At 46.9% G+C, this 23,871-nt stretch overlaps 1 protein-coding gene across 1 annotated transcript in view; it reads right to left on the bottom strand.

Annotated features, from left to right (window-relative positions):
* The window catches only part of LOC138491168 (solute carrier family 12 member 9-like), a 1,232,896-nt gene extending 1,210,380 nt beyond the window's left edge, over positions 1-22,516 (bottom strand). Inside the window, exon 1 of the mRNA XM_069617543.1 lies at positions 22,200-22,516. Within this exon, the coding sequence (XP_069473644.1) occupies positions 22,200-22,383 (184 nt within the window). The 5' untranslated portion in view covers positions 22,384-22,516. The remainder of the gene's footprint in view (positions 1-22,199) is intronic.
* Between the last annotated feature and the right edge of the window lie 1,355 nt (positions 22,517-23,871).

Here is a 23,871-nt window from a genome sequence, read left to right as displayed (position 1 = left end):
GTAGATGCCAACTGATTCCTTGGCTAAACAATGGCTGACACAGTATTCCGAGCCGAGGAAAAGAGTACCTGCTGTCCAATTTATAAAGGGGTTATGTCTCCTTAACCAGGGGAGACCCAATATAATGGGGAAATGGGCTGCCTTGATTAAATCGAAAGATAAGGTCTCTTTATGAGAGGCAATTTGACAGACAACAGGTTCTGTCTGTTCTCGGATAGGACCAGAACTTAGTGGATGTCCGTCCACTCCTTGAATAGGAGTGACCATCGCTTTGGGTATACAGTTAATTCCATGTTTATTGGCCCATTGGTCATCAATGAAATTCCCTGCAGCACCGCAATCTATCAGAGCAGGTATGTTCTGTACCATCTGAGTGTGAAAAACAAGAGTAACAGAAATAATAACCATGTTTTGAGTGGTTGCTACTGAGTCCAGATTTACAGGGATTCTCTTCGGGGAATCAGAATCTTGCGCCCCTACCGTTGTTCCCCCTGCGGTAGGGCTTTGAAGTTTCCCGACCCCTTGGCTGGAGTGCGTCGGGGGGGAACTAAAGGACAATCTCGTAACTTATGAGACGAAGCTCCGCAATACATGCATAGTCCCATACTCTTCCTTCTCTCTTTCTCACCTATCGATAGGGGCCCTCTCACTGTTCCTATTTGCATAGGCTCGTCTGAAGTGATAGCTTTATTTGTTACGGGGGGATAATCGAGTTGAGATCGTATGCCTCTAGTTTTCTTCTTTTCAAAAGAACGTTCATGTAAGCGGTAATCGATTTGCATGATGAGTGTGATCATATCCGCTAGATTTGCCGGACGCGGAACCTTAGCTACCTCATCCTTTAATTCGTCTGAAAGTCCTCGTCGGAATAAGGTGAGCAACCCATCGTCTGGCCATCCTGACTCAGAGGAAAGCTGTTTGAAGAGAGTGATATAGGTAAGTAGGTCTTTGTTACCTTGTCTAAGATCTAACAGTCTTTCTTGCGTGGATACCGAGATCTCTTGTCTACTAAACATTGCTTTCAAACTGTTGGTGAAAGCAGAATAAGAGTCCAAGATCACATTATTAGAGGTCACTAAAGGTGTAGCCCAGGCCAAAGCAGGTCCGGCCAAATGAGAAATCACAAAGCCAATCTTATCTTTGTCTGTTGGAAAGAAGCGGGACTTGAAGGTAAATTGCACAGTGCAGCTATCAAGAAACTCCTTGAGTTTGTGTGGGTCTCCGTCAAACTTGCCTGTATTCAAACATACTGGAGGAGAGTCTGAGAAGGCACGAGTAACCTGTTGTCGTAATTGGGCATTATCCTGTTTAAGAGCTTGTATCTCTAGGGACATTGATTGCATGGCGGCAATTAGTTGTTGCATTTGCTGTTCCATTGAATCACAGTCTGCCGTAGCCTTATTTTATATTTTTATTTTTGGCGTCGCTAACTGTTATGCAATACTAGAACCTTAGGCTAGTTACAATAACTCCCGATTGAATAGGTTTGGAGGTCTTACCTGAGCAGACTGATATGTTCAACGGGAAAGCAAATGCTGAGCTCAAGAATCTCCCCGACCAATGCGTCAACCTCTCAACCGGTAGGGAAACTCAGCGTGAGAGGTACGCACCAGTCAGGGAAACCCTCTGGGGAAGAAAACCCTGGTCGAGCGCAGGATCCGAAGATTGGAGTGTGGTTTGAGTGTGGTTCGCAGGCTGATGACTCCTATTCGATCATGGCGTTGAGTATCGGAAGACTGCTTCTGGAGAGGGGAGAGATGAGAAGCGAAGAGATGAATAGTAGCAGTACAGGAAGGGAAATGGGTAAAAACAGGCAGGAGACTGATTTCCCTGACCTCTTAACCAGCCGGATTAGAAATACCAGGAGAGAAGCCGAGAATACGGGACACAGAGAGTGGTAACTGGAACACTAGTCTGTAAGAAGAAAGTAGAGGTAAGTAGAATCAGATCCTAAAATACTCGAAGAAGGAAGGGACTTGGACGAGAGTTTTTGTTAATACCCAGAATGCAGTAACTCGAGAACTCTGAGGCAGCGTTTCAGAATGAGACGCTAGATGAATCCGGGGAATATGTATCTGCCAAGAATGCTGGATAGAGGATCTGGAAGGTCAAGAGAAGAGGGGTTAGTAATGGTAGAGGTAGAGGCTTTACGAAGGATTGAGATTGCCTAGTTGCGAACTCACGGAGCATCCGCTAGCACAGTAGCGACGCGAAGAGCTGGAAGTCTCCATGGCCTATGAAGAGTCACGTGAGCGGTACGCCGTACCTCTGGCGAACGTGAGAGGACTGGAACGGCAATAGCGGAACCGTTCGTATTGCGATCCACCATCTTGGAGGTACCATTCCGAACGGAACCGCAGAGCCGGCTTCTAGACCAAAGGGACCAGCGCTTCGTGAGTGTAACACTTGGTGTAGAATGAGCCCTACCAAATGTAGAAGCTTGGTGTAGAAAGTGCCCTACCAAATTCAGAAGCTTGGTGTAGAATGAGCCCTACCAAATGTAGAAGCTTGGTGTAGAAAGAGCCCTACCAAATTCAGACGCTTGGTGTTGAAAGAGCCCTTCCATATTCAGAAGCTTGGCATAGAAAGAGCCCTGCCATATTCAGAAGCTTGGCGTAGAAAGAGCCCTGCCAAATTCAGAATCTTGGTGGTGAAAGAGCCCTGCCATATTCAAAAGCGTCAAAAGCGTGGTGTAGGAAGAGCCCTACCAAATTCAGAAGCTTGGTGTAGAAAGTGCCCTACCAAATTCAGAAGCTTGGTGTAGAATGAGCCCTACCAAATGTAGAAGCTTGGTGTAGAAAGAGCCCTACCAAATTCAGAAGCTTGGTGTAGAATGAGCCCTACCAAATGTAGAAGCTTGGTGTAGAAAGTGCCCTACCAAATTCAGAAGCTTGGTGTAGAATGAGCCCTACCAAATGTAGAAGCTTGGTGTAGAAAGAGCCCTACCAAATTCAGAAGCTTGGTGTAGAATGAGCCCTACCAAATGTAGAAGCTTGGTGTAGAAAGTGCCCTACCAAATTCAGAAGCTTGGTGTAGAATGAGCCCTACCAAATGTAGAAGCTTGGTGTAGAAAGTGCCCTACCAAATTCAGAAGCTTGGTGTAGAATGAGCCCTACCAAATGTAGAAGCTTGGTGTAGAAAGTGCCCTACCAAATTCAGAAGCTTGGTGTAGAATGAGCCCTACCAAATGTAGAAGCTTGGTGTAGAAAGAGCCCTACCAAATTCAGAAGCTTGGTGTAGAATGAGCCCTACCAAATGTAGAAGCTTGGTGTAGAAAGTGCCCTACCAAATTCAGAAGCTTGGTGTAGAATGAGCCCTACCAAATGTAGAAGCTTGGTGTAGAAAGAGCCCTACCAAATTCAGAAGCTTGGTGTAGAATGAGCCCTACCAAATGTAGAAGCTTGGTGTAGAAAGTGCCCTACCAAATTCAGAAGCTTCGTGTAGAATGAGCCCTACCAAATTCAGAAGCTGGGTGTAGAATGAGCCCTACCAAATTCAGAAGCTTGGTGTAGAAAGAGCCCTACCAAATTCAGAAGCTTGGTGGTGAAAGAGCCCTGCCATATTCAAAAGCGTGGTGTAGGAAGAGCCCTACCAAATTCAGAAGCTTGGTGTAGAATGAGCCCTGACCAATTCAGCAGCTTTGTGTAGAAAGAGTCCTACCAAATTCAAAAGCTTGGTGTAGAATGAGCCCTACCAAATTCAGAAGCTTGGTGTAGAATGAGCCCTACCAAATGTAGAAGCTTGGTGTAGAAAGTGCCCTACCAAATTCAGAAGCTTGGTGTAGAATGAGCCCTACCAAATGTAGAAGCTTGGTGTAGAAAGTGCCCTACCAAATTCAGAAGCTTGGTGTAGAATGAGCCCTACCAAATGTAGAAGCTTGGTGTAGAAAGAGCCCTACCAAATTCAGAAGCTTGGTGTAGAATGAGCCCTACCAAATGTAGAAGCTTGGTGTAGAAAGTGCCCTACCAAATTCAGAAGCTTGGTGTAGAATGAGCCCTACCAAATGTAGAAGCTTGGTGTAGAAAGAGCCCTACCAAATTCAGACGCTTGGTGTTGAAAGAGCCCTTCCATATTCAGAAGCTTGGCATAGAAAGAGCCCTACCATATTCAGAAGCTTGGCGTAGAAAGAGCCCTGCCAAATTCAGAATCTTGGTGGTGAAAGAGCCCTGCCATATTCAAAAGCGTGGTGTAGGAAGAGCCCTACCAAATTCAGAAGCTTGGTGTAGAAAGTGCCCTACCAAATTCAGAAGCTTGGTGTAGAATGAGCCCTACCAAATGTAGAAGCTTGGTGTAGAAAGAGCCCTACCAAATTCAGAAGCTTGGTGTAGAATGAGCCCTACCAAATGTAGAAGCTTGGTGTAGAAAGTGCCCTACCAAATTCAGAAGCTTGGTGTAGAATGAGCCCTACCAAATGTAGAAGCTTGGTGTAGAAAGAGCCCAACCAAATTCAGAAGCTTGGTGTAGAATGAGCCCTACCAAATGTAGAAGCTTGGTGTAGAAAGTGCCCTACCAAATCCAGAAGCTTCGTGTAGAATGAGCCCTACCAAATTCAGAAGCTGGGTGTAGAATGAGCCCTACCAAATTCAGAAGCTTGGTGTAGAAAGAGCCCTACCAAATTCAGAAGCTTGGTGGTGAAAGAGCCCTGCCATATTCAAAAGCGTGGTGTAGGAAGAGCCCTACCAAATTCAGAAGCTTGGTGTAGAAAGAGCCCTGACCAATTCAGCAGCTTTGTGTAGAAAGAGCCCTACAAAATTCAAAAGCTTGGTATAGAATGAGCCCTACCAAATTCAGAAGCTTGGTGTAGAATGAGCCCTACCAAATGTAGAAGCTTGGTGTAGAAAGTGCCTTACCAAATTCAGAAGCTTGGTGTAGAATGAGCCCTACCAAATGTAGAAGCTTGGTGTAGAAAGTGCCCTACCAAATTCAGAAGCTTGGTGTAGAATGAGCCCTACCAAATTCAGAAGCTTGGTGTAGAAAGAGCCCTACCAAATTCAGAAGCTTGGTGTAGAATGAGCCCTACCAAATGTAGAAGCTTGGTGTAGAAAGTGCCCTACCAAATTCAGAAGCTTGGTGTAGAATGAGCCCTACCAAATGTAGAAGCTTGGTGTAGAAAGAGCCCTACCAAATTCAGACGCTTGGTGTTGAAAGAGCCCTTCCATATTCAGAAGCTTGGCATAGAAAGAGCCCTTCCATATTCAGAAGCTTGGCGTAGAAAGAGCCCTGCCAAATTCAGAATCTTGGTGTTGAAAGAGCCCTGCCATATTCAAAAGCGTGGTGTAGGAAGAGCCCTACCAAATTCAGAAGCTTGGTGTAGAAAGAGCCCTACTAAATTCAGACGCTTGGTGTTGAAAGAGCCCTTCCATATTCAGAAGCTTGGCGTAGAAAGAGCCCTGCCATATCCAGAAGCTTGGCGTAGAAAGAGCCCTGCCAAATTCAGAAGCTTGGTGGTGAAAGAGCCCTGCCATATTCAAAGGCGTGGTGTAGGAAGAGCCCTACCAAATTCAGAAGCATGGTATGGAAAGAGCCCTACCAAATTCAGAAGCTTGGTGGTGAAAGAGCCCTGCCATATTCGGAAGCTTGGTGGTGAAAGAGCCCTACCAAATTCAGAAGCTTGGTGTAGAAATAGCCCTACCAAATTCAGAAGCTTGGTGTAGAAAGAGCCCCGACAAATTCAGCAGCTTTGTGTAGAAAGAGCCCTACCAAATTCAAAAGTGTGGTGTAGAAAGAACCCTGCCAAATTCAGAAGTTTGGTGTAGAAAGAGCCCTACCAAATTCAGAAGCTTGGTGGTGAAAGAGCCCTGCCATATTCAGCAGCTTGGTGGTGAAAGAGCCCTACCAAATTCAGAAGCTTGGTGTAGAAAGAGCCCTACCAAATTCAGAAGCTTGGTATAGAAAGAGCCCTACCAAATTCAGAAGCTTGGTGGTGAAAGAGCCCTGCCATATTCAAAAGCGTGGTGTAGGAAGAGCCCTACCAAATTCAGAAGCTTGGTGTAGAAAGAGCCCTGACAAATTCAGCAGCTTTGTGTAGAAAGAGCCCTACCAAATTCAAAAGTGTGGTGTAGAAAGAACCCTGCCAAATTCAAAAGCTTGGTGTAGAAAGTGCCCTACCAAATTCAGAAGCTGGGTGTAGAATGAGCCCGACCAAATTCAGAAGCTTGGTGTAGAAAGAGCCCTACCAAATTCAGAAGCTTGGTGGTGAAAGAGCCCTGCCATATTCAAAAGCGTGGTGTAGGACGAGCCCTACCAAATTCAGAAGCTTGGTGTAGAACGAGCCCTGACAAATTCAGCAGCTTTGTGTAGAAAGAGCCCTACCAAATTCAAAAGCTTGGTGTAGAATGAGCCCTACCAAATTCAGAAGCTTGGTGTAGAATGAGCCCTACCAAATATAGAAGCTTGGTGTAGAAAGAGCCCTACCAAATTCAAAAGTGTGGTGTAGAAAGAACCCTGCCAAATTCAGAGGCTTGGTGTAGAAAGAGCCCTTCCAAATTCAGAAGCTTGGTGGTGAAAGAGCCCTGCCATATTCAGAAGCTTGGTGGTGAAAGAGCCCTACCAAATTCAGAAGCTTGGTGTAGAAAGAGCACTACCAAATTCAGAAGCTTGGTGTAGAAAGAGCCCTACCAAATTCAGAAGCTTGGTGGTGAAAGAGCCCTGCCACATTCAAAAGTGTGGTGTAGGAAGAGCCCTACCAAATTCAGAAGCTTGGTGTAGAAAAAGCCCTGACAAATTCAGCAGCTTTGTGTAGAAAGAGCCCTACCAAATTCAAAAGCGTGGTGTAGAAAGAACCCTGCCAAATTCAGCAGCTTGGTCTAGAAAGTGCCCTACCAAATGTAGAAGCTTGGTATAGAATGAGCCCTACCAAATGTAGAAGCTTGGTGTAGAATGAGCCCTACCAAATGTAGAAGCTTGGTGGTGAAAGAGCCCTGCCATATTCAGAAGCTTGGTTTTGAAAGAACCCTACCAAATTCAGAAGGTTGGTGTAGAAAGAGCCCTACCAATTCCAGAGGCTTGGTGGTGAAAGAGCCCTGCCATATTCAAAAGTGTGGTGTAGGAAGAGCCCTACCAAATTCAGAAGCTTGGTGTAGAAAGAGCCCTACCAAATTCAAAAGCGTGGTGTAGAATGAACCCTGCCAAATTCAGAAGCTTGGTGTAGAAAGAGCCCTACCATACTCAGAAGCTTGGTGGTGAAAGAGCCCTGCCATACTCAGAAGCTTGGTGGTGAAAGAGCCCTACCAAATTCAGAAGCTTGGTGTAGAAAGAGCCCTACCAAATTCAGAAGCTTGGTGTAGAAAGAGCCCTACCAAATTCAGAAGCTTGGTGGTGAAAGAGCTCTGCCATATTCAAAAGTGTGGTGTAGGTAGAGCCATACCAAATTCAGCAGCTTTGTGTAGAAAGAGCCCTACCAAATTCAAAAGCGTGGTGTAGAAAGAACCCTGCCAAATTCAGAAGCTTGGTGTAGAAAGTACCCTACCAAATGTAGACGCTTGGTGTAGAATGAGCCCTACCAAATGTAGACGCTTGGTGTAGAATGAGCCCTACCAAATGTAGAGCTTGGTGTAGAATGAGCCCTACCAAATGTAGAAGCTTGGCGTACAAACAGCCCTGCCAAATTCAAAAGTTTCTGTAGTTAGGGTGTTGGCAAAGGTATGTGGATTGAACATTAACCTGGGCAAGTATAAGATACTCAACCTTTCTACCCAGGGGGAGTTATTAATTCAAGCAAAGGCATCTTTGCCATTTAGCTGGAAAACTCGGGGTATTTCTTCTCTAAATATCACTTTAACAAGAGATCTAGACTCGCTATACGTAGCAAACTACGGTACATGCTTGAATGAATTTAAAGCGAACTGGTGAAATGGAACCCACAATCTGTTCTTGATGTATGCAGGTAACATATGGGTGAGGATGGAGAAGGCAGTAGTGGAGCCACGTCGAAGAATGTGCTGTGGGGTGCATAGGGAGCATAGACCAGCAAATATGCCCTATAGCGGGATCACAGGGTTGGTGGAAGATATTTGGGACTCAGTGGTCTGTAGGAAGGAATTCACGACATTCCCATCGCCATCCTCCCCGATTCATGGGAATCCAATCTGTGCCAGGGTTGGAAGCAGGGGCTTTTGATTCATGGGAGCGGGCAGGCTGTAGGAAGATTAGAGATTTGTATCGGGGGTAGAGCTGAAATCATTTGAGGAGTGTCGGGAGGAGTTGGGATTATTAGAAAGGGACATATTCAGATATCAACAACTTAGGCATTGTGCTTCAGATCAGGGGATCAAGCAAGTGGCAACCAGGCCCCTTAAATCCTTCAAAAGGTTTTTGGTGTCACAGTCAGGATCTAAGAATCTGATCTCCTTGGTATAAAAGATTCTCATCGATCAAAAGGAGGAGAGCCAATGGACCTACATGACAGCATGGGAACATGTATTTAAAAGATTGATTACGCTGGAGCATTGGGAGTTTCTGTGCAAGAACATTTCAAGACTAACTAGAGCAATTCGGCTTAGGGAAATGTGGAGTAAATTTATGGTGCAAAGGCACCATAGCCCAAGTAAACTACAGAGAATGTTCCCTCAGATAAATCCAGGGTGTTGGAGAGGGTGTGATGAGAGGGGAGGAATAGATACATATTCGGTGGTCATGCCCGAGATTGGAGGGGTTCTGGTGTCGGAATAAAAAGTATATTGTGCCTCCTATTGTAATAAATATATTAATATTGGCCTACGCCAAGCTGCTCAAAAGTAATTTGCGAGATCTGTGTTACAAGGTCCTGACCTTTAATCTATGTAGGCCGCCATTTCAGGTCAAACCGCCATTTTAGGATTTATGTGGAAAAGTCACCCTGTGAGCTAAAATGGTCATTGCAAAATACAACATGGCCGTCTTGACCTCTGTACATCGCTAATGTGTAATCTGCCTGCAGGCTACTTGTTGAGGTCATGAACCGAGACCTCGTCCTACGTTGACCTATGTGTAAAAGGATGACTCGCGCAATGAAACCAATCCACGAGTATATATTATGATAATGTATTTACACATTGGACAAAGAACATCTGTTTTATTATATTGTATTAATGTTTAAGAAGACCTGCAATACGAAACTTAGAATACACAGTTAATGCATATGCCTATTGTTACATGTAATAAAGAACAAACCAGTTACATGCGGTTAGTTGAGACTCGGCAACAAACCCTAGAATTGGTGATGTATAAAGTAGAATATTAACCCGAAGAAGGGTTGGCCATAGCGCTCACAAAATGTATAAAAAGCGAATACATTCTAATGTACACTCTCTCACTGAACACACTGAACCACGGTGGAGTTCGTTGTGTTTTACTGAGGGCCGACAGCTATCTGACATTGCACTGTTTTGTAATTGTATTCGATAGAGAATAAAATACTTTGTATGTTCCTTTGAAACCTGTGTTTGGTGTATTTCCTTTTGGGGTACTCAGCCTCGATTTCTGTTTCTCTTTTCACACTGGCTCATGGTGACAGCTCGCCTGCAGGGTATCTTTGGGGTGATGCGGGAGCAGGGGGCAGCAGAGTGTGTGCTGGGGATATGCGACCCAGATGCTGCTCTGAGAAGCAAACCTCTCTTCAAAGCCTACGTGATTCTCCTCCTTGCCGCAACTCTACAGATAGTTTAAAGCTGGAAATCAAAAGAGGTCCCATCTGAAGACGGTTGGATACAGAAAACATGGGGATTTGTGGTTATGGAATGGATCACATACTCCATCCAAAGGGAGTGGGACAGATTTTGGCAGTTCTTGGGCCTAGTGCTGGACTTCCTGCTCAAGGACTTTAATAGACCAATATGGCCGCAAAACCAGAGGGTGTTGAATTTGAAATGAGAAAGGGAATGACTGTAAAAACTGCAGGGATACGAGATGGACTATCCAACACGCTGGTCTCTTGGGGGGAAGGGGTATTGATGGGATTTGGGAAGGGTAGGGTTGGGGGCTTATGTTCATGTTTTGTATTTACAAATCTCAGTAAAAAATATGTTTAAAAAACAAATAGTGAACATACATTAATGTCATAGTTCACAAGCACTACTGTGAGTCACAATAAGAGGTTTATCATTTTCGTGTGCTATACATAATCTGAAGATACAATAGTTGCATCCAAAGAAGAGGCATACAAATAATGAACTTTGAGAAAATATGCACATGGAGATATGTTGTTTTAAAACAAGAATTAATTCCACTCAATGCAAACATTTAGACCGTTTATTACTGAGACGAAATCGTACATCCACCTCTGTTGACAGTACCTGAGAAGGCAATCAATGTCACCTCCACGTGGGTGTGGAGATATTTGCTGTAGGACATACCAGACCAGATCTTGATCTGCATATTTTGTGTAGATGTAATGTTCCACTGAGGGTGTATCCCTCAGAAGATGCTTTTATACAGAACCTATGATCAGCAATTCTTCATTTGAGTGGTCTTTTAATTTTGCCCACGTAAAGTAGAACCCATGGGCATTTAATGATGTAAATGACATTGGTGCTATTGCAATTGGTGAATTTGGTTAAGTTCTATTTTACACCATAGTGCTCAAAGTATTTATGAGTACCTGTGAATTGGCAGGCCACACGGGGGCTTCAATTACTCCCCAAAGTGTTGTACATGTCTGCACTGTAGGAGAGGACTTATGAATGGACTAGTCTTTGGGGTAAATGTGTGCTTTTCTTTAATGCGAACATTGTTTTTTGTGAGAGGAATCCTGGCAGTTAGATTAAATGCCAATGGTTTTGTATGCTTTTTCTTAACATGTTGCTATTCAGATTAAACGGTGTGACACAAACCAATATATCTCTTCTTTTTTTCTTTTTTGGGGTAACAAAGCAATCTATTCATATCTGCTACTCTTCTAGGGGCTGGTTGGATAGTCTTCAGTTACGGAGTCATATCTGAAAATTACTAGCATGTTTTGATAGTCTTTTTTGTAAAACACAGTTATGTCTTACTCTTCAGAATTGCTGATAGGGTAGACTTGATTTTTCGGCTCGCCTGAGGGAAACTGGTGTCATGAAGGAGACTGTTTTTATGAGTAGGGTTCTTGTACAGTTCGGTCATGAGAGCATCTCCACTTTTTCCTATTTGGAGTTCTAGAAAAGAGATCTGTTTCTCACTCTATGCTATTGTGAAGTGAATATGGTGGGGCGAACCAGATGAAGGACTCTGGCGTAACAAAGGGGTTTTACTGATCTTTATTTCTTAGAAAGAGACTGCCTATCTGACCCTAACAATATGGGGATGTTCCCTTCCTAGCCAAACTAACTACGGTGCTCGTCTATAGCCAAAGTCCACAAAATAATATGCCATCTGTCCAATAAGCTATTCCTGTCTGGCTCTACCACTACATTTATAACTATCCAAGGTATCTTCTCTTTAGCCATTTTTCTCCAGGCTTTCTTTCGGGGTTTTCCAAAGTTTGGTTAGGCACAAAGTCAATATAGAATATTTCTCCTTTTATTACTGTTCTCACAAATGAGTCTCTGCAGCTCTTGATATGGGGGCCATGGGGCTTTCATCTCTGTAAACCTCTGATATCTTTTCTTCTTCTTCTCCCAACTCCTTGTGGCGATCTTCTCTTCCCTTTATCCTTTTATGTTTAAACACTTGTAATACTGGATATTTGACTCTTAGTATCGGTTTCCTCTTTAGGTATCTGCGTCCACTCCTCCTGGGACCTTTAATTATATTCTCCTCTTAAACATCTCTGAACTCGACAAGGTCATCTTTGAATTAACTCACTTGGTTTCTCATAGTCTTCTCTCATAGACTGCCAATATTTAGTAATAGTTATCTTTTCCAACCCTCCTGAGTTCTCCCAACATACGGGTTCTTGCTTTCTCAACTTTTCATATTCAAGTTGACAGTCAATTTGATAGCGTTCTTCTGGTCCCCGTAGCCACCCCTTTTCAAAGTCATCCTCGTACCTTCCTTCAGCGTGGGCTAATTCACCAGGCTCAGCTTTGGGATGTATCCACTACGGCTTCTCGTCATATCCGTTTCCTTGCTTTCCTTGCTTTCGTTGCAAACTCACCCTCCACGTCCCATGCTTTCTGGATGCTCGGCACAGGTTTGGCGAGCGTAAGCTTCGTCACTCACTTCCGATAAAGTTTCAGCATTCTTCGCTGGCTCCTAGACCCACCACAGCTGTCCCTTGGTGACACCACCACTTGCGAGAGTAAGCTCACCTTCAGGCATACAGTGGCTTCTCGACGGCTTTCTTCACCAGGCTCCCGGCATCTTTGCTCGGCTTTTCCTATTCTGCTGACTTTCATCAGCTCCAGGTCGTAGATATGTCAGAGGGTTTGCACAACGTATCGCTCTCTCCCCTATTTCATATCCGGTTCCTTCCTTTTACAGATTGTCTCATGGGTAGAAAGGGGCGTGGCATTTCCATCCATGCTTTATCTTCTGTCCAGCATTACCTGAAGCCAATAGATATGAATCCACATAAATGATGTTTGGGAGCAGTCCCATTTAAGCAGATAGTCGGGCTGGTATAGGGAGATCCACTTGGGAATGGGAGTCCTTGTCCCCTAAAGGGAATTCACTCCCAGTAAGGTCCCACTTGCTCAGACCCCCAGGGGGCGGGGGCTCATGCAAAGCGGGCTCACCTCTCTAGCCTCAAAAGGGGCAGCTCCCCTCTGGGGAGAGGGGACAAACACTCAAGATCTGTCACAATGGGGATCTTTGGCATTAAGTCAGATACAAAAGGAAGCTAGTTGTTCTATATCACCTCTTAAGGTTATGAAATCATTGTTGATGTGTCTTTGCAACAATATAATCTGATGCTTAAATGGATTGATCAATTTATCATCGACGAAAAGTTCTTGATAGTGTGCCATGAATAAATTAGCTCCTTCCGGGGCACATGTAGCTCCCATACTGGTGCCCTGTTTTTGCCTGTACAATTGATTTTCAAATAGGTACGTTTTGTGTGAGTGCCAAACAGGCGTATTCAATAATAACATCAGGAGCTGTCAAGTGTGGTCCCCTTCTTTTGTTAAGGTAAGTCATGATAACTTCAAGGCTGTCTAACTGTGGGATGTTGGTATGGAGTACTTCTAGAGCCATCGTGACTAGAATATCACTTGCACTGACTTGTAAATCCTCAACGACAGTGACCATGTCCTTGGAGTCTTGTACATTCAATGGCATTTGATGATGGTTGTAAAAGGAAACTCAACGTAGATGGTTCTAATATGGAGTTTATAGCCGTCCCTCCGGGTCTCACCGGAGGGTGAGTGAGGATGTTTTTGTGGAGGACGAAACACACTGTGTCAACGCTCTATCTTGAAGTCATCAATTACAAATGATATAAATTTCTTCATGAAAACAAACCACAAGACCGAGAGTGGAAGAAGCAAGAACGAGAAGATACTCACGGTGAAATAGATCTACTGTTTATGAACTCTTTGCACATTTTGCACTTCGCCCCCATGTCTGTACTACTGTTATGTATTTTTTAACACTGAAATGTGTTTGTCTACGCCCTACCAAATGACTCATTCCACAATCACGGTGTTGATTAATTCACTCTAAATACAATGTGGTGGCAACACTCTTTCAGAGAAGATGAATCCAGTCCGTGAGAACGGGACAGGTTTTTGGCACGCTGATAAGTTCCGGACAAACTCACAGTGGGGTACCTGGTCTTGCGTATTAACTTGTTATTCAACCTGGAGAAGCTGATATTGTGACTAATAAAGTAAGTGTTTATTCATCAGCCCTGCAGGATGCAACCCCACAGCTACTTCCAGGTAAGGGGCATCTTCATTGACTCTTGCCACCGTTGGTGTTTTGGCCCTCTTGCATTTCATTCATCAGCCCTGCAGGATGCCACGCTATCAATCCACAACTACTTCCAGGTAAGGGACCTCTTCATTGACTCTTGCCACCGTTGGTGTTTTGGCCCTCTTGCATTTCATTCATCAGCCCTGCAGGATGCCACGCTATCAATCCACAACTACTTCTAGGCAAGGGACCTCTTCATTGACTCTTGCCACGGTTGGTGTTTTGCCACTCTTGCATTTCATTCATCAGCCCTGAAGGGTGCTACGCTATCAATCTGCAGCTACTTCCAGGTAAGGGGCGTCTTCATTGACTCTTGCCACGGTTGGCGTTTTGACACTCTTGCATTTCATTCATCAGCCCTGCAGGATGCCACGCTATCAATCTACAGCTACTTCCAGGTAAGGGGCGTCTTCATTGACTCTTGCCACGGTTTGTGTTTTGACACTCTTGCATTTCATTCATCAGCCCTGCAGGATGCCACGCTATCAATCCACAGCTACTTCTAGGTAAGGGGCGTCTTCATTGACTCTTGCCACGGTTGGTGTTTTGCCACTCTTGCATTTCATTCATCAGCCCTGCAGGATGCCACGCTATCAATCTACAGCTACTTCCAGGTAAGGGACGTCTTCATTGACTCTTGCCACGGTTGGTGTTTTGCCACTCTTGCATTTCATTCATCAGCCCTGCAGGATGCCACGCTATCAATCTACAGCTACTTCCAGGTAAGGGACGTCTTCATTGACTCTTGCCACGGTTTGTGTTTTGACACTCTTGCATTTCATTCATCAGCCCTGCAGGATGCCACGCTATCAATCTACAGCTACTTCCAGGTAAGGGACGTCTTCATTGACTCTTGCCGCGGTTGGTGTTTTGCCACTCTTGCATTTCATTCATCAGCCCTGCAGGATGCCACGCTATCAATCTACAGCTACTTCCAGGTAAGGGGCATCTTCATTGACTCTTGCCACCGTTGGTGTTTTGGCCCTCTTGCATTTCATCCATTAGATCTGCAGGATGCCACGCTATCAATCCACAGCTACTTCCAGGTAAGGGGCGTCTTCATTGACTCTTGCCACGGTTTGTGTTTTGACACTCTTGCATTTCATTCATCAGCCCTGCAGGATGCCACGCTATCAATCTACAGTTACTTCCAGGTAAGGGACGTCTTCATTGACTCTTGCCACGGTTGGTGTTTTGCCACTCTTGCATTTCATTCATCAGCCCTGCAGGATGCCACGCTATCAATCTACAGCTACTTCCAGGTAAGGGACCTCTTCATTGACTCTTGCCACGGTTTGTGTTTTGACACTCTTGCATTTCATTCCTCAGCCCTGCAGGATGCCACGCTATCAATCTGCAGCTACTTCCAGGTAAGGGGCGTCTTCATTGACTCTTGCCGCGGTTGGTGTTTTGCCACTCTTGCATTTCATTCATCAGCCCTGCAGGATGCCACGCTATCAATCTACAGCTACTTCCAGGTAAGGGACGTCTTCATTGACTCTTGCCGCGGTTGGTGTTTTGCCACTCTTGCATTTCATTCATCAGCCCTGCAGGATGCCACGCTATCAATCTACAGCTACTTCCAGGTAACGGAAATCTTCATTGACTCTTGCCGCGGTTGGTGTTTTGCCACTCTTGCATTTCATTCATCAGCCCTGCAGGATGCCACGCTATCAATCTACAGCTACTTCCAGGTAAGGGACGTCTTCATTGACTCTTGCCACGGTTGGTGTTTTGCCACTCTTGCATTTCATTAATCAGCCCTGCAGGATGCCATGCTATCAATCTACAGCTACTTCCAGGTAAGGGACGTCTTCATTGACTCTTGCCACGGTTGGTGTTTTGCCACTCTTGCATTTCATTAATCAGCCCTGCAGGATGCCACGCTATCAATCTACAGCTACTTCCAGGTAAGGGACCTCTTCATTGACTCTTGCCACGGTTTGTGTTTTGACACTCTTGCATTTCATTAATCAGCCCTGCAGGATGCCACGCTATCAATCTAGAGCTACTTCCAGGTAAGGGACGTCTTCATTGACTCTTGCCGCGGTTGGTGTTTTGCCACTCTTGCGTTTTATTCCTCAGCCCTGCAGGATGCCATGCTATCAATCTGCAGCTACTTCCAGGTAAGGGGCATCTTCATTGACTCTTGCCACGGTTGGTGTTTTGCCACTCTTGCATTTCATTCCTCAGCCCTGCAGGATGCCACGCTATCAATCTGCAGCTACTTCCAGGTAAGGGACGTCTTCATTGACTCTTGCCACGGTTGGTGTTTTGCCACTCTTGCATTTCATTCATCAGCCCTGCAGGATGCCACTCTATCAATCTACAGCTACTTCCAGGTAAGGGACGTCTTCATTGACTCTTGCCACGGTTGGTGTTTTGACACTCTTGCGTTTCATTCATCAGCCCTGCAGGATGCCACGCTATCAATCTACAGCTACTTCCAGGTAAGGGACGTCTTCATTGACTCTTGCCACGGTTGGTGTTTTGCCACTCTTGCATTTCATTCATCAGCCCTGCAGGATGCCACGCTATCAATCTACAGCTACTTCCAGGTAAGGGACGTCTTCATTGACTCTTGCCACGGTTGGTGTTTTGCCACTCTTGCATTTCATTCATCAGCCCTGCAGGATGCCACTCTATCAATCTACAGCTACTTCCAGGTAAGGGACGTCTTCATTGACTCTTGCCACGGTTGGTGTTTTGACACTCTTGAGTTTCATTCATCAGCCCTGCAGGATGCCACGCTATCAATCTACAGCTACTTCCAGGTAAGGGACCTCTTCATTGACTCTTGCGGCAGTTGGTGTTTTGCCACTCTTGCGTTTCATTCATCAGCCCTGCAGGATGCCACGCTACCAATCTACAGCTACTTCCAGGTAAGGGACCTCTTCATTGACTCTTGCCACGGTTGGTGTTTTGCCACTCTTGCATTTCATTCATCAGCCCTGCAGGATGCCACGCTACCAATCTACAGCTACTTCCAGGTAAGGGACGTCTTCATTGACTCTTGCCACGGTTGGTGTTTTGCCACTCTTGCATTTCATTCCTCAGCCGTGCAGGATGCCACGCTATCAATCTGCAGCTACTTCCAGGTAAGGGACCTCTTCATTGACTCTTGCCACGGTTGGTGTTTTGCCACTCTTGCATTTCATTCATCAGCCCTGCAGGATGCCACTCTATCAATCTACAGCTACTTCCAGGTAAGGGACGTCTTCATTGACTCTTGCCACGGTTGGTGTTTTGCCACTCTTGCATTTCATTCATCAGCCGTGCAGGATGCCACTCTATCAATCTACAGCTACTTCCAGGTAAGGGACGTCTTCATTGACTCTTGCCACGGTTGGTGTTTTGCCACTCTTGCATTTCATTCATCAGCCCTGCAGGATGCCACGCTATCAATCTACAGCTACTTCCAGGTAAGGGACGTCTTCATTGACTCTTGCCACGGTTGGTGTTTTGCCACTCTTGCATTTCATTCATCAGCCCTACAGGATGCCACTCTATCAATCTACAGCTACTTCCAGGTAAGGGACCTCTTCATTGACTCTTGCCACGGTTGGTGTTTTGACACTCTTGCATTTCATTCATCAGCCGTGCAGGATGCCACGCTACCAATCTACAGCTACTTCCAGGTAAGGGACCTCTTCATTGACTCTTGCCACGGTTTGAGTTTTGCCACTCTTGCATTTCATTCCTCAGCCGTGCAGGATGCCACGCTATCAATCTGCAGCTACTTCCAGGTAAGGGGCCTCTTCATTGACTCTTGCCACGGTTTGTGTTTTGACACTCTTGCATTTTGTGGGCCTAGGTTTCCCAGTTTACATTGCTGTTTCAATCCTGCCACTGCTTGTGTTCTGCCTCACTTGGATTGTGGCTCTGTAAGGCTCCTAACTTAGATGGCATTCCACATCTCCTTGCACATTTGACATGCACACTATTTGACTAAACTCTAAGCTAAACATACATCACAGGCCGCCCCGCGCACCACCACCCAAAGAATACAGCTGAGTTCCACTAAATAAATTTGGTCCAGTTGTTGACATAACTTGACTATCTGGATAACTTGACACAGCACCTGTTAACACGAGCTGCTGTTAGGGACCTATCCATTCACTACTTATCTTCGATCACGTAAGAAAGGCATACCCACATCTTACCACTCCTCTCACTACCTCTCAGCTCAGACTACGGTCTTCCAAAGGGCGTTCACCCTCACAGCGCCTCGAGGCCATACCAATGGCAGTAGGCGCTCTACAAATGCCAAATAACATAACTTTAGAATCCTCTCTTCAATACGGCCCCTTTCACATGATTTGTTGAGTTCGTCTGAATGATTGGAGCCAATCAGAGGCCTCAAATCTCCCAAAGGAGGGTTGTTCCCCTTGATAAAGCCCTGCTCATTTCCTGTTCCTTGGTAGGTTTTGCCAGGCTCTGAGGGAAGAAGTTGCACAGGGCAGGATCACGCTGGAAAGGTGTTTGGATCTATTTTAAGCATTTGAGCAGTCTTTTTAAATGGTATTGTGTGTGTGTTGTCTATTGTTTCTTCTGCAGTAGTGCCGTGTTGAAGTCATTTATTTTCTGTTCGCCTTTTAGGCATGTTTATTCGGTTTGTGTCAGTTTCAATTCATTTTAAAAACAAACAAAGACAAAAAAGGTTTGCCTTTCCCTCTTTCATCTTTCCACTGTATGGGTGGTGCTCCTCAATATGCATCCTCGGGTTCCCTGCCACCACCCTTCCCTCCTGAAGGGGATTGATAATGAAGCCATGGGCAGGGAGTGCCTTAACACCGGGACTAGTCCTAGCCCCACTTGCAAGAGTGGCTGCAGTATGTATGTAGGAGCACTGGAGAACCTTAGTGGGCTTCCCCGCCCTGAGAAAATACCCAAGCACTGGAGTGGTGTGTTAGGAAAACAGGCTGCCGAAGTGTACCAGGGACACCTAACCCTAAGCTTCGTCAGATCATTATGTCTGCTTCAGGAAGCAGACGAGACGTGCCAGCTTGCATTTCCAATGGGTTTTGCAGAAACACTGTGAAAATTGAGACTGCAAATGAACAATTTGGATGTTCTGTGACCAGACCAAACTCAAACTAGTCGAGAACATGACCCAAGAATTATAAGTATTCAAACTTAGTAATAGGCCCTGAAGCAGCACAGCAATGCAAGTTGAGTGGGAAACACGATCTTTTGAACTGATATTGAAGTCACTGGACGCTGTAGCTTTATAGATTCCCAGATAGTGATTGGCTGGTTGCTTCAACTCTCTTTTTTCTTAAGCGACTATTTATTTAATTGTTTTTTTTAATGAAAATACGTACCTGAGGTGGGTTTCTAAGCGCGGATGCGGAATTCGAACCTCTGCTGCTCTGCGTGGTTTTGCTTCTAAGACCAGCGCGTTGCCCCTGTGCTATCCTCCGTTCACAAACTTACCGTTTTAGTGCTGAGACCAAGGGAAGAAACGTGTCCCTTAGGAAGGAAGTCGTGTCCCATTTCTTGTTTTCTGGGTTCTTTACAAAACGGATTAAGAAAGTACCCGATTGCTATTATTCAAAAATATAATTTTTCATAAAACATATATAGTTTGGGAATGTTCTTATTTATCAGCAAACTGAGCGCCGCGTATCTTTCTGGTTTAATTGCATTAACATGTTCAGGTGGCGTGCTTTTGGGTAGACATTCTCTGCAGCTATGCCTAACACTTACATGCATGGATTGCTACATTAGAAGTGCAATGGTCCTCAATCTGTCACCTGACAATACCAATTATATTGCAAACCATGGCATGAATCGAGAACTTTCCATATCCCGGAGCATCACACAGACGGGAGCGAGCCATATTCCAAATATGACATTCTAAGCGCCCTGCCATATTGAGTACATGTCATAGTCATGCGTGAGGCCTAACCTGAGTCCGGGCAGATTCACAATAATGACATCATCAGAGCAATGGCATATCAGAAACCACGTGATGTTAGGAGAGTGATCATAACCATAGGCACCACAACCAGAAAGCAGCACCCTGGCATAACAAGCGACGTGAAACAATGCTGCCCTTTTAGCTCCCTGCCATAATCAGAGCCCTGTCGAAATGAAATATCTGCCATCACAGCAGCTCAACAAAATGCCCTGCCCCCCAAAGGTCTGAGCCGTAAAGTACCATACAAAGCACATGGCAGGTAAGGCACCAAAGCACCGACCTCTCCTCATGTTCTGATTGCGTATGCTCAACATGGTACCCAGCTTTACCCCTGCACCTATCTCCGAGAGAAGGGCTTCTCCCATTAAGAGCTCTTCCCTCTTCCCTGGTCATCGTTAGGCCCCCAGACACATCTCCCGCCACTGACGGCTCGATCCTCCTCACAGTGACAGCACTACACTCCCCATCAGTGACACCTCGATCCTCCTCACAGTGACAGCACTACACTCCCCATCAGTGACACCTCGATCCTTCTCACAGTGATAGGTCTACGCTCCCCATCAGTGACACATCTGCCCCTCTCCCAGTGTTAGCTGTACACTCCCCATCAGTGACACCTCTGCCCTTCTCCTAGTGTTAGCTGTACACTCCCCATCAGTGACACCACTGCCCTTCTCCCAGTGATAGGTCTACACTCCCCATCAGTGACACCTCTGCCCTTCTCTCATTGATAGCTCTGCACCCCCCCCCCAGCAGTGACACCCCTGCCCTTCTCCTAGTGTTAGCTGTACACTCCCCATCAGTGGCACCTCGGTCCTTCTCCCAGTGACAGCTCTACACTCCCCATCAGTGACACCTCAGTCCTTCTCCCAGTGACAGCACTATACTCCCCATCAGTGACACATCAGTCTTTCTCCCAGTGACAGCACTATACTCCCCATCAGTGACACCTTGGACCTTCTCCAAGTGACAGCACTACACTCCCCATCAGTGACACCTCAGCCCTTCTCCCAGTGATAGCTCTACACTCCCCAGCAGTGACACCTCCGCACTTCTCCCAGTGACAGCTCTACACTCTTCATCAGTGACACCTCTCCCCTTCTCCCAGTGATAGCTCTACACTCCCCAGCAGTGACACCTCCGCCCTTCTCCCAATGACAGCTCTACACTCCCCATCTGTGACACCTCCGTCCTTCTCCCAGTGACAGAACTACACTCCCCATCAGTGACAATTCTGCCCTTCTCCCAGTGTTAGCTGTACACTCCCCATCAGTGACACCTTCCCCCTTTCCAAGTGACAGCTCTACACTCCCCATCAGTGACACCTCTTCCCTTCTCCCAGTGACAGCTCTACACTCCCCATCAGTTACACCTCAGCCCTTCTCCCAATGTTAGCTCTACACACCCCATCAGTGACACCTCTTCCCTTCTCCCAGTGACAGCTCTACACTCCCCATCAGTGAGACCCCAGCCCTTCTCCCAGTGATAGCTCTACACTCCCCAGCCGTGACACCTCCGCCCTTCTCCCAGTGACAGCTCTACACTCCCCATTAGTGACACATCTGCCCCTCTCCCAGTGTTAGCTCTACACTCCCCATCAGTGACACATCTGCCCTTCTCCTAGTGTTAGCTCTATACTCCCCATCAGTGACACCTCCGCCTTTCTCCTAGTGGTAGCTCCACACTCCCCATCAGTGACACCCCTGCCCTTCTCATAGTGTTAGCTGTACACTCCCCATCAGTGACACCCCTGCCCTTCTCCCAGTGTTAGCTGTACACTCCCCATCAGTGACACCCCTGCCCTTCTCCCAGTGTTAGCTCTACACTCCCTTCTCCTAGTGTTAGCTGTACACTCCCCATCAGTGTCACCTCCCCCCTCCCTCAGTGATACCTCCCACCTTCCCCCATGCCTCTGCCAGTGGTGGAAATGGAAAAAATGTGGTGGGGGATCCCACACCACAAGGGCTGGGGTGGGGGAGGAGTTTGGTGTGAGGGGCGTGGTCTAGAGGGGCGGGGCTCGTAGCGGACATCCAGCAATGCAGGAAAACGTTAAAAAAAATAATAGACATTTTTAAAAAAAGCGCTCCTGACGGCAGCATTGCCTTTTACCGAGGCTTTGGCACTGGTGTATAATTGTACACACCAGTGCCAAAGCCTCGGTAATAGGCAATGCTGCCGTCGCGTACGCTTTTATTTTTTTTACTATTTACTATTCCAGCATGGTTCATGGGCTTGGGTGGCTGACTCTGGCCGGATCCCGAGATCTGGCTCCATATCTGGTGCCGGATCTCGGATCCACCGAGAGCCGGCCCAATGACCAGCACTGGCCTCTGCCTCAAAGACAGGAGTAGCTGCACTCTCTCCTGTCGCCCCTACGCTCCCAGCCCGCCCCGCCGGTGAAAGTTGGTAACCTCTCCCTTCACAGTGAGTACCCCGCACCCACCTCACCCCTTCCAGCACTCACCTATCCGGAGGAAGAGCACCACGCTGAACATGGACAGGAGGGTGGGCACCACCACCCCGAAGAAAGTGGAAAGCTTCTTCCTGCCGGGCCCGGGGTCCCCGGAGCCTCCCCCGGCCCCCGACGCATCCACCTCGGTGGACATGCTGATAAGGCGGTAGGTGAGGAGGGGGCTGCGCTCCGACATGCTGCCGCCTGGGCTGGGTCCCGGTGCCTGCTGGCTGCCACCCGGCCGGCACTCCAAGCTACGGGATGGCTCGGCTGTCACTTCCCTGAGAGCAGTGCCAGTGGGAGGGGCAGTGGCCGCCGTGGGCGGGAAGGGAGGCGTGTGTGGAGGCCCAGGGTGGGGCATGCGGGAGGCATCGAGGTTGGAGGGTGGGTGGGCAGGTTGGGGAGAGGTATGGACCAAGACAAGAGTGGGAGGGTACAAGGTAGCGAGTAGGAGGGGTATAGGAAAGAACTGGGTACAGGAAGGAGAGTGAGGGAAGAGAGAGTGGTGATTGGGCGGGGAGGGAGGGGGTATGCCCCGGAGAGGAGTGGCATTCACAGGGATGGGAGTGGGCTGGACAGGTTAGAGAGAAGGAATAATAACGCAAATAGGGAGGGGCAAAATAGGTTGCTTGTGATCTTTGAACTGGCTGTCAACTTGCTATAGGAAAAGGCACTTCCTGTAAAATCAACTAAAGTAAACAGACACTGTAAGTCACTATTCCGCTTTCCGAAAGCGCCTGGAAGACCATGCAACTGTGTTGGCGCTTTAAGAATCCTATATGTCATAGCCAACTGTTGTGAAATCCGCAACAATGTCCCAAATATCCCCTGACATGGCGAGAACACCCGAATGCTCCCGTTCGACAGGAAGGCCACGTGTGCACCAGCACTGCAGCGCTCGAAGGACCACGGATGCCAAATTAACAGTTTGATTTGCATACTACCCAGAATGCCTGCTGCTGCTGTGCTTCTGGGGTAAACCGACTTGGGAACCCAAGGTATGGGCTCAGCCGCTTTAGGCACCAAAGCATGTCGCTGATGGTTGAACATCTTTCAGAGCTGCCCTTCCTTAATTCCCCATGTACTTCCGTTTTAGATGCTTTAGTCTGTGTTTCTGCCTGCGCCCATTGCAGACAAATGCAACCTATAGTCATACCTGCCTACATTTGAAAATCAAAATTCCTGAGATGTATGCCCCGCCCACAGCCACACAAGACTCCGCCCATTTGCACACGGCTCCGCTCACACGCCCCGCCCACCTGTCAAAAAGGAAAACTCTTCAATGACACAGATTGAAAGCAGTATTATTACGGTGGTGGCGCCGCGTTCATTTTGCTTACTAACATTTCGTGCCGTTTCCCGCCCACACCTCCACCCGATTAGCTACTGGCGGCAGCCAATCGGATGGAGAATATGACAGGACCTCGAAAGAACAACAAAGTTCCTGAGATCCCAGGGTCTTTCCCGGAGACCAGCATCGTCACGAGGAGGGTACAGGGGGGGCAAACTGCCCCAGGCCTCGCGCTTGCTGGGGGCCTCGCGGCACCCTCTCCGAAGTGGAAGGCAGCACAGTCTCCCGTGTCCTTTATTCACACGGGGGACTGTGCTGCCCCTGCAATGATTTTGCTGTTTCTTGTGAAGCTGTTTGGCTCCGCAACAAACAGCAAAATAATGGGAGACAGCA

Source organism: Ambystoma mexicanum, chromosome 10, assembly GCF_040938575.1.
Source record: "Ambystoma mexicanum isolate Mex_15411 chromosome 10, UKY_AmexF1_1, whole genome shotgun sequence".
Lineage (NCBI taxonomy): Eukaryota > Metazoa > Chordata > Amphibia > Caudata > Ambystomatidae > Ambystoma > Ambystoma mexicanum.
This window is presented reverse-complemented; position numbering and strand designations above follow the sequence as displayed.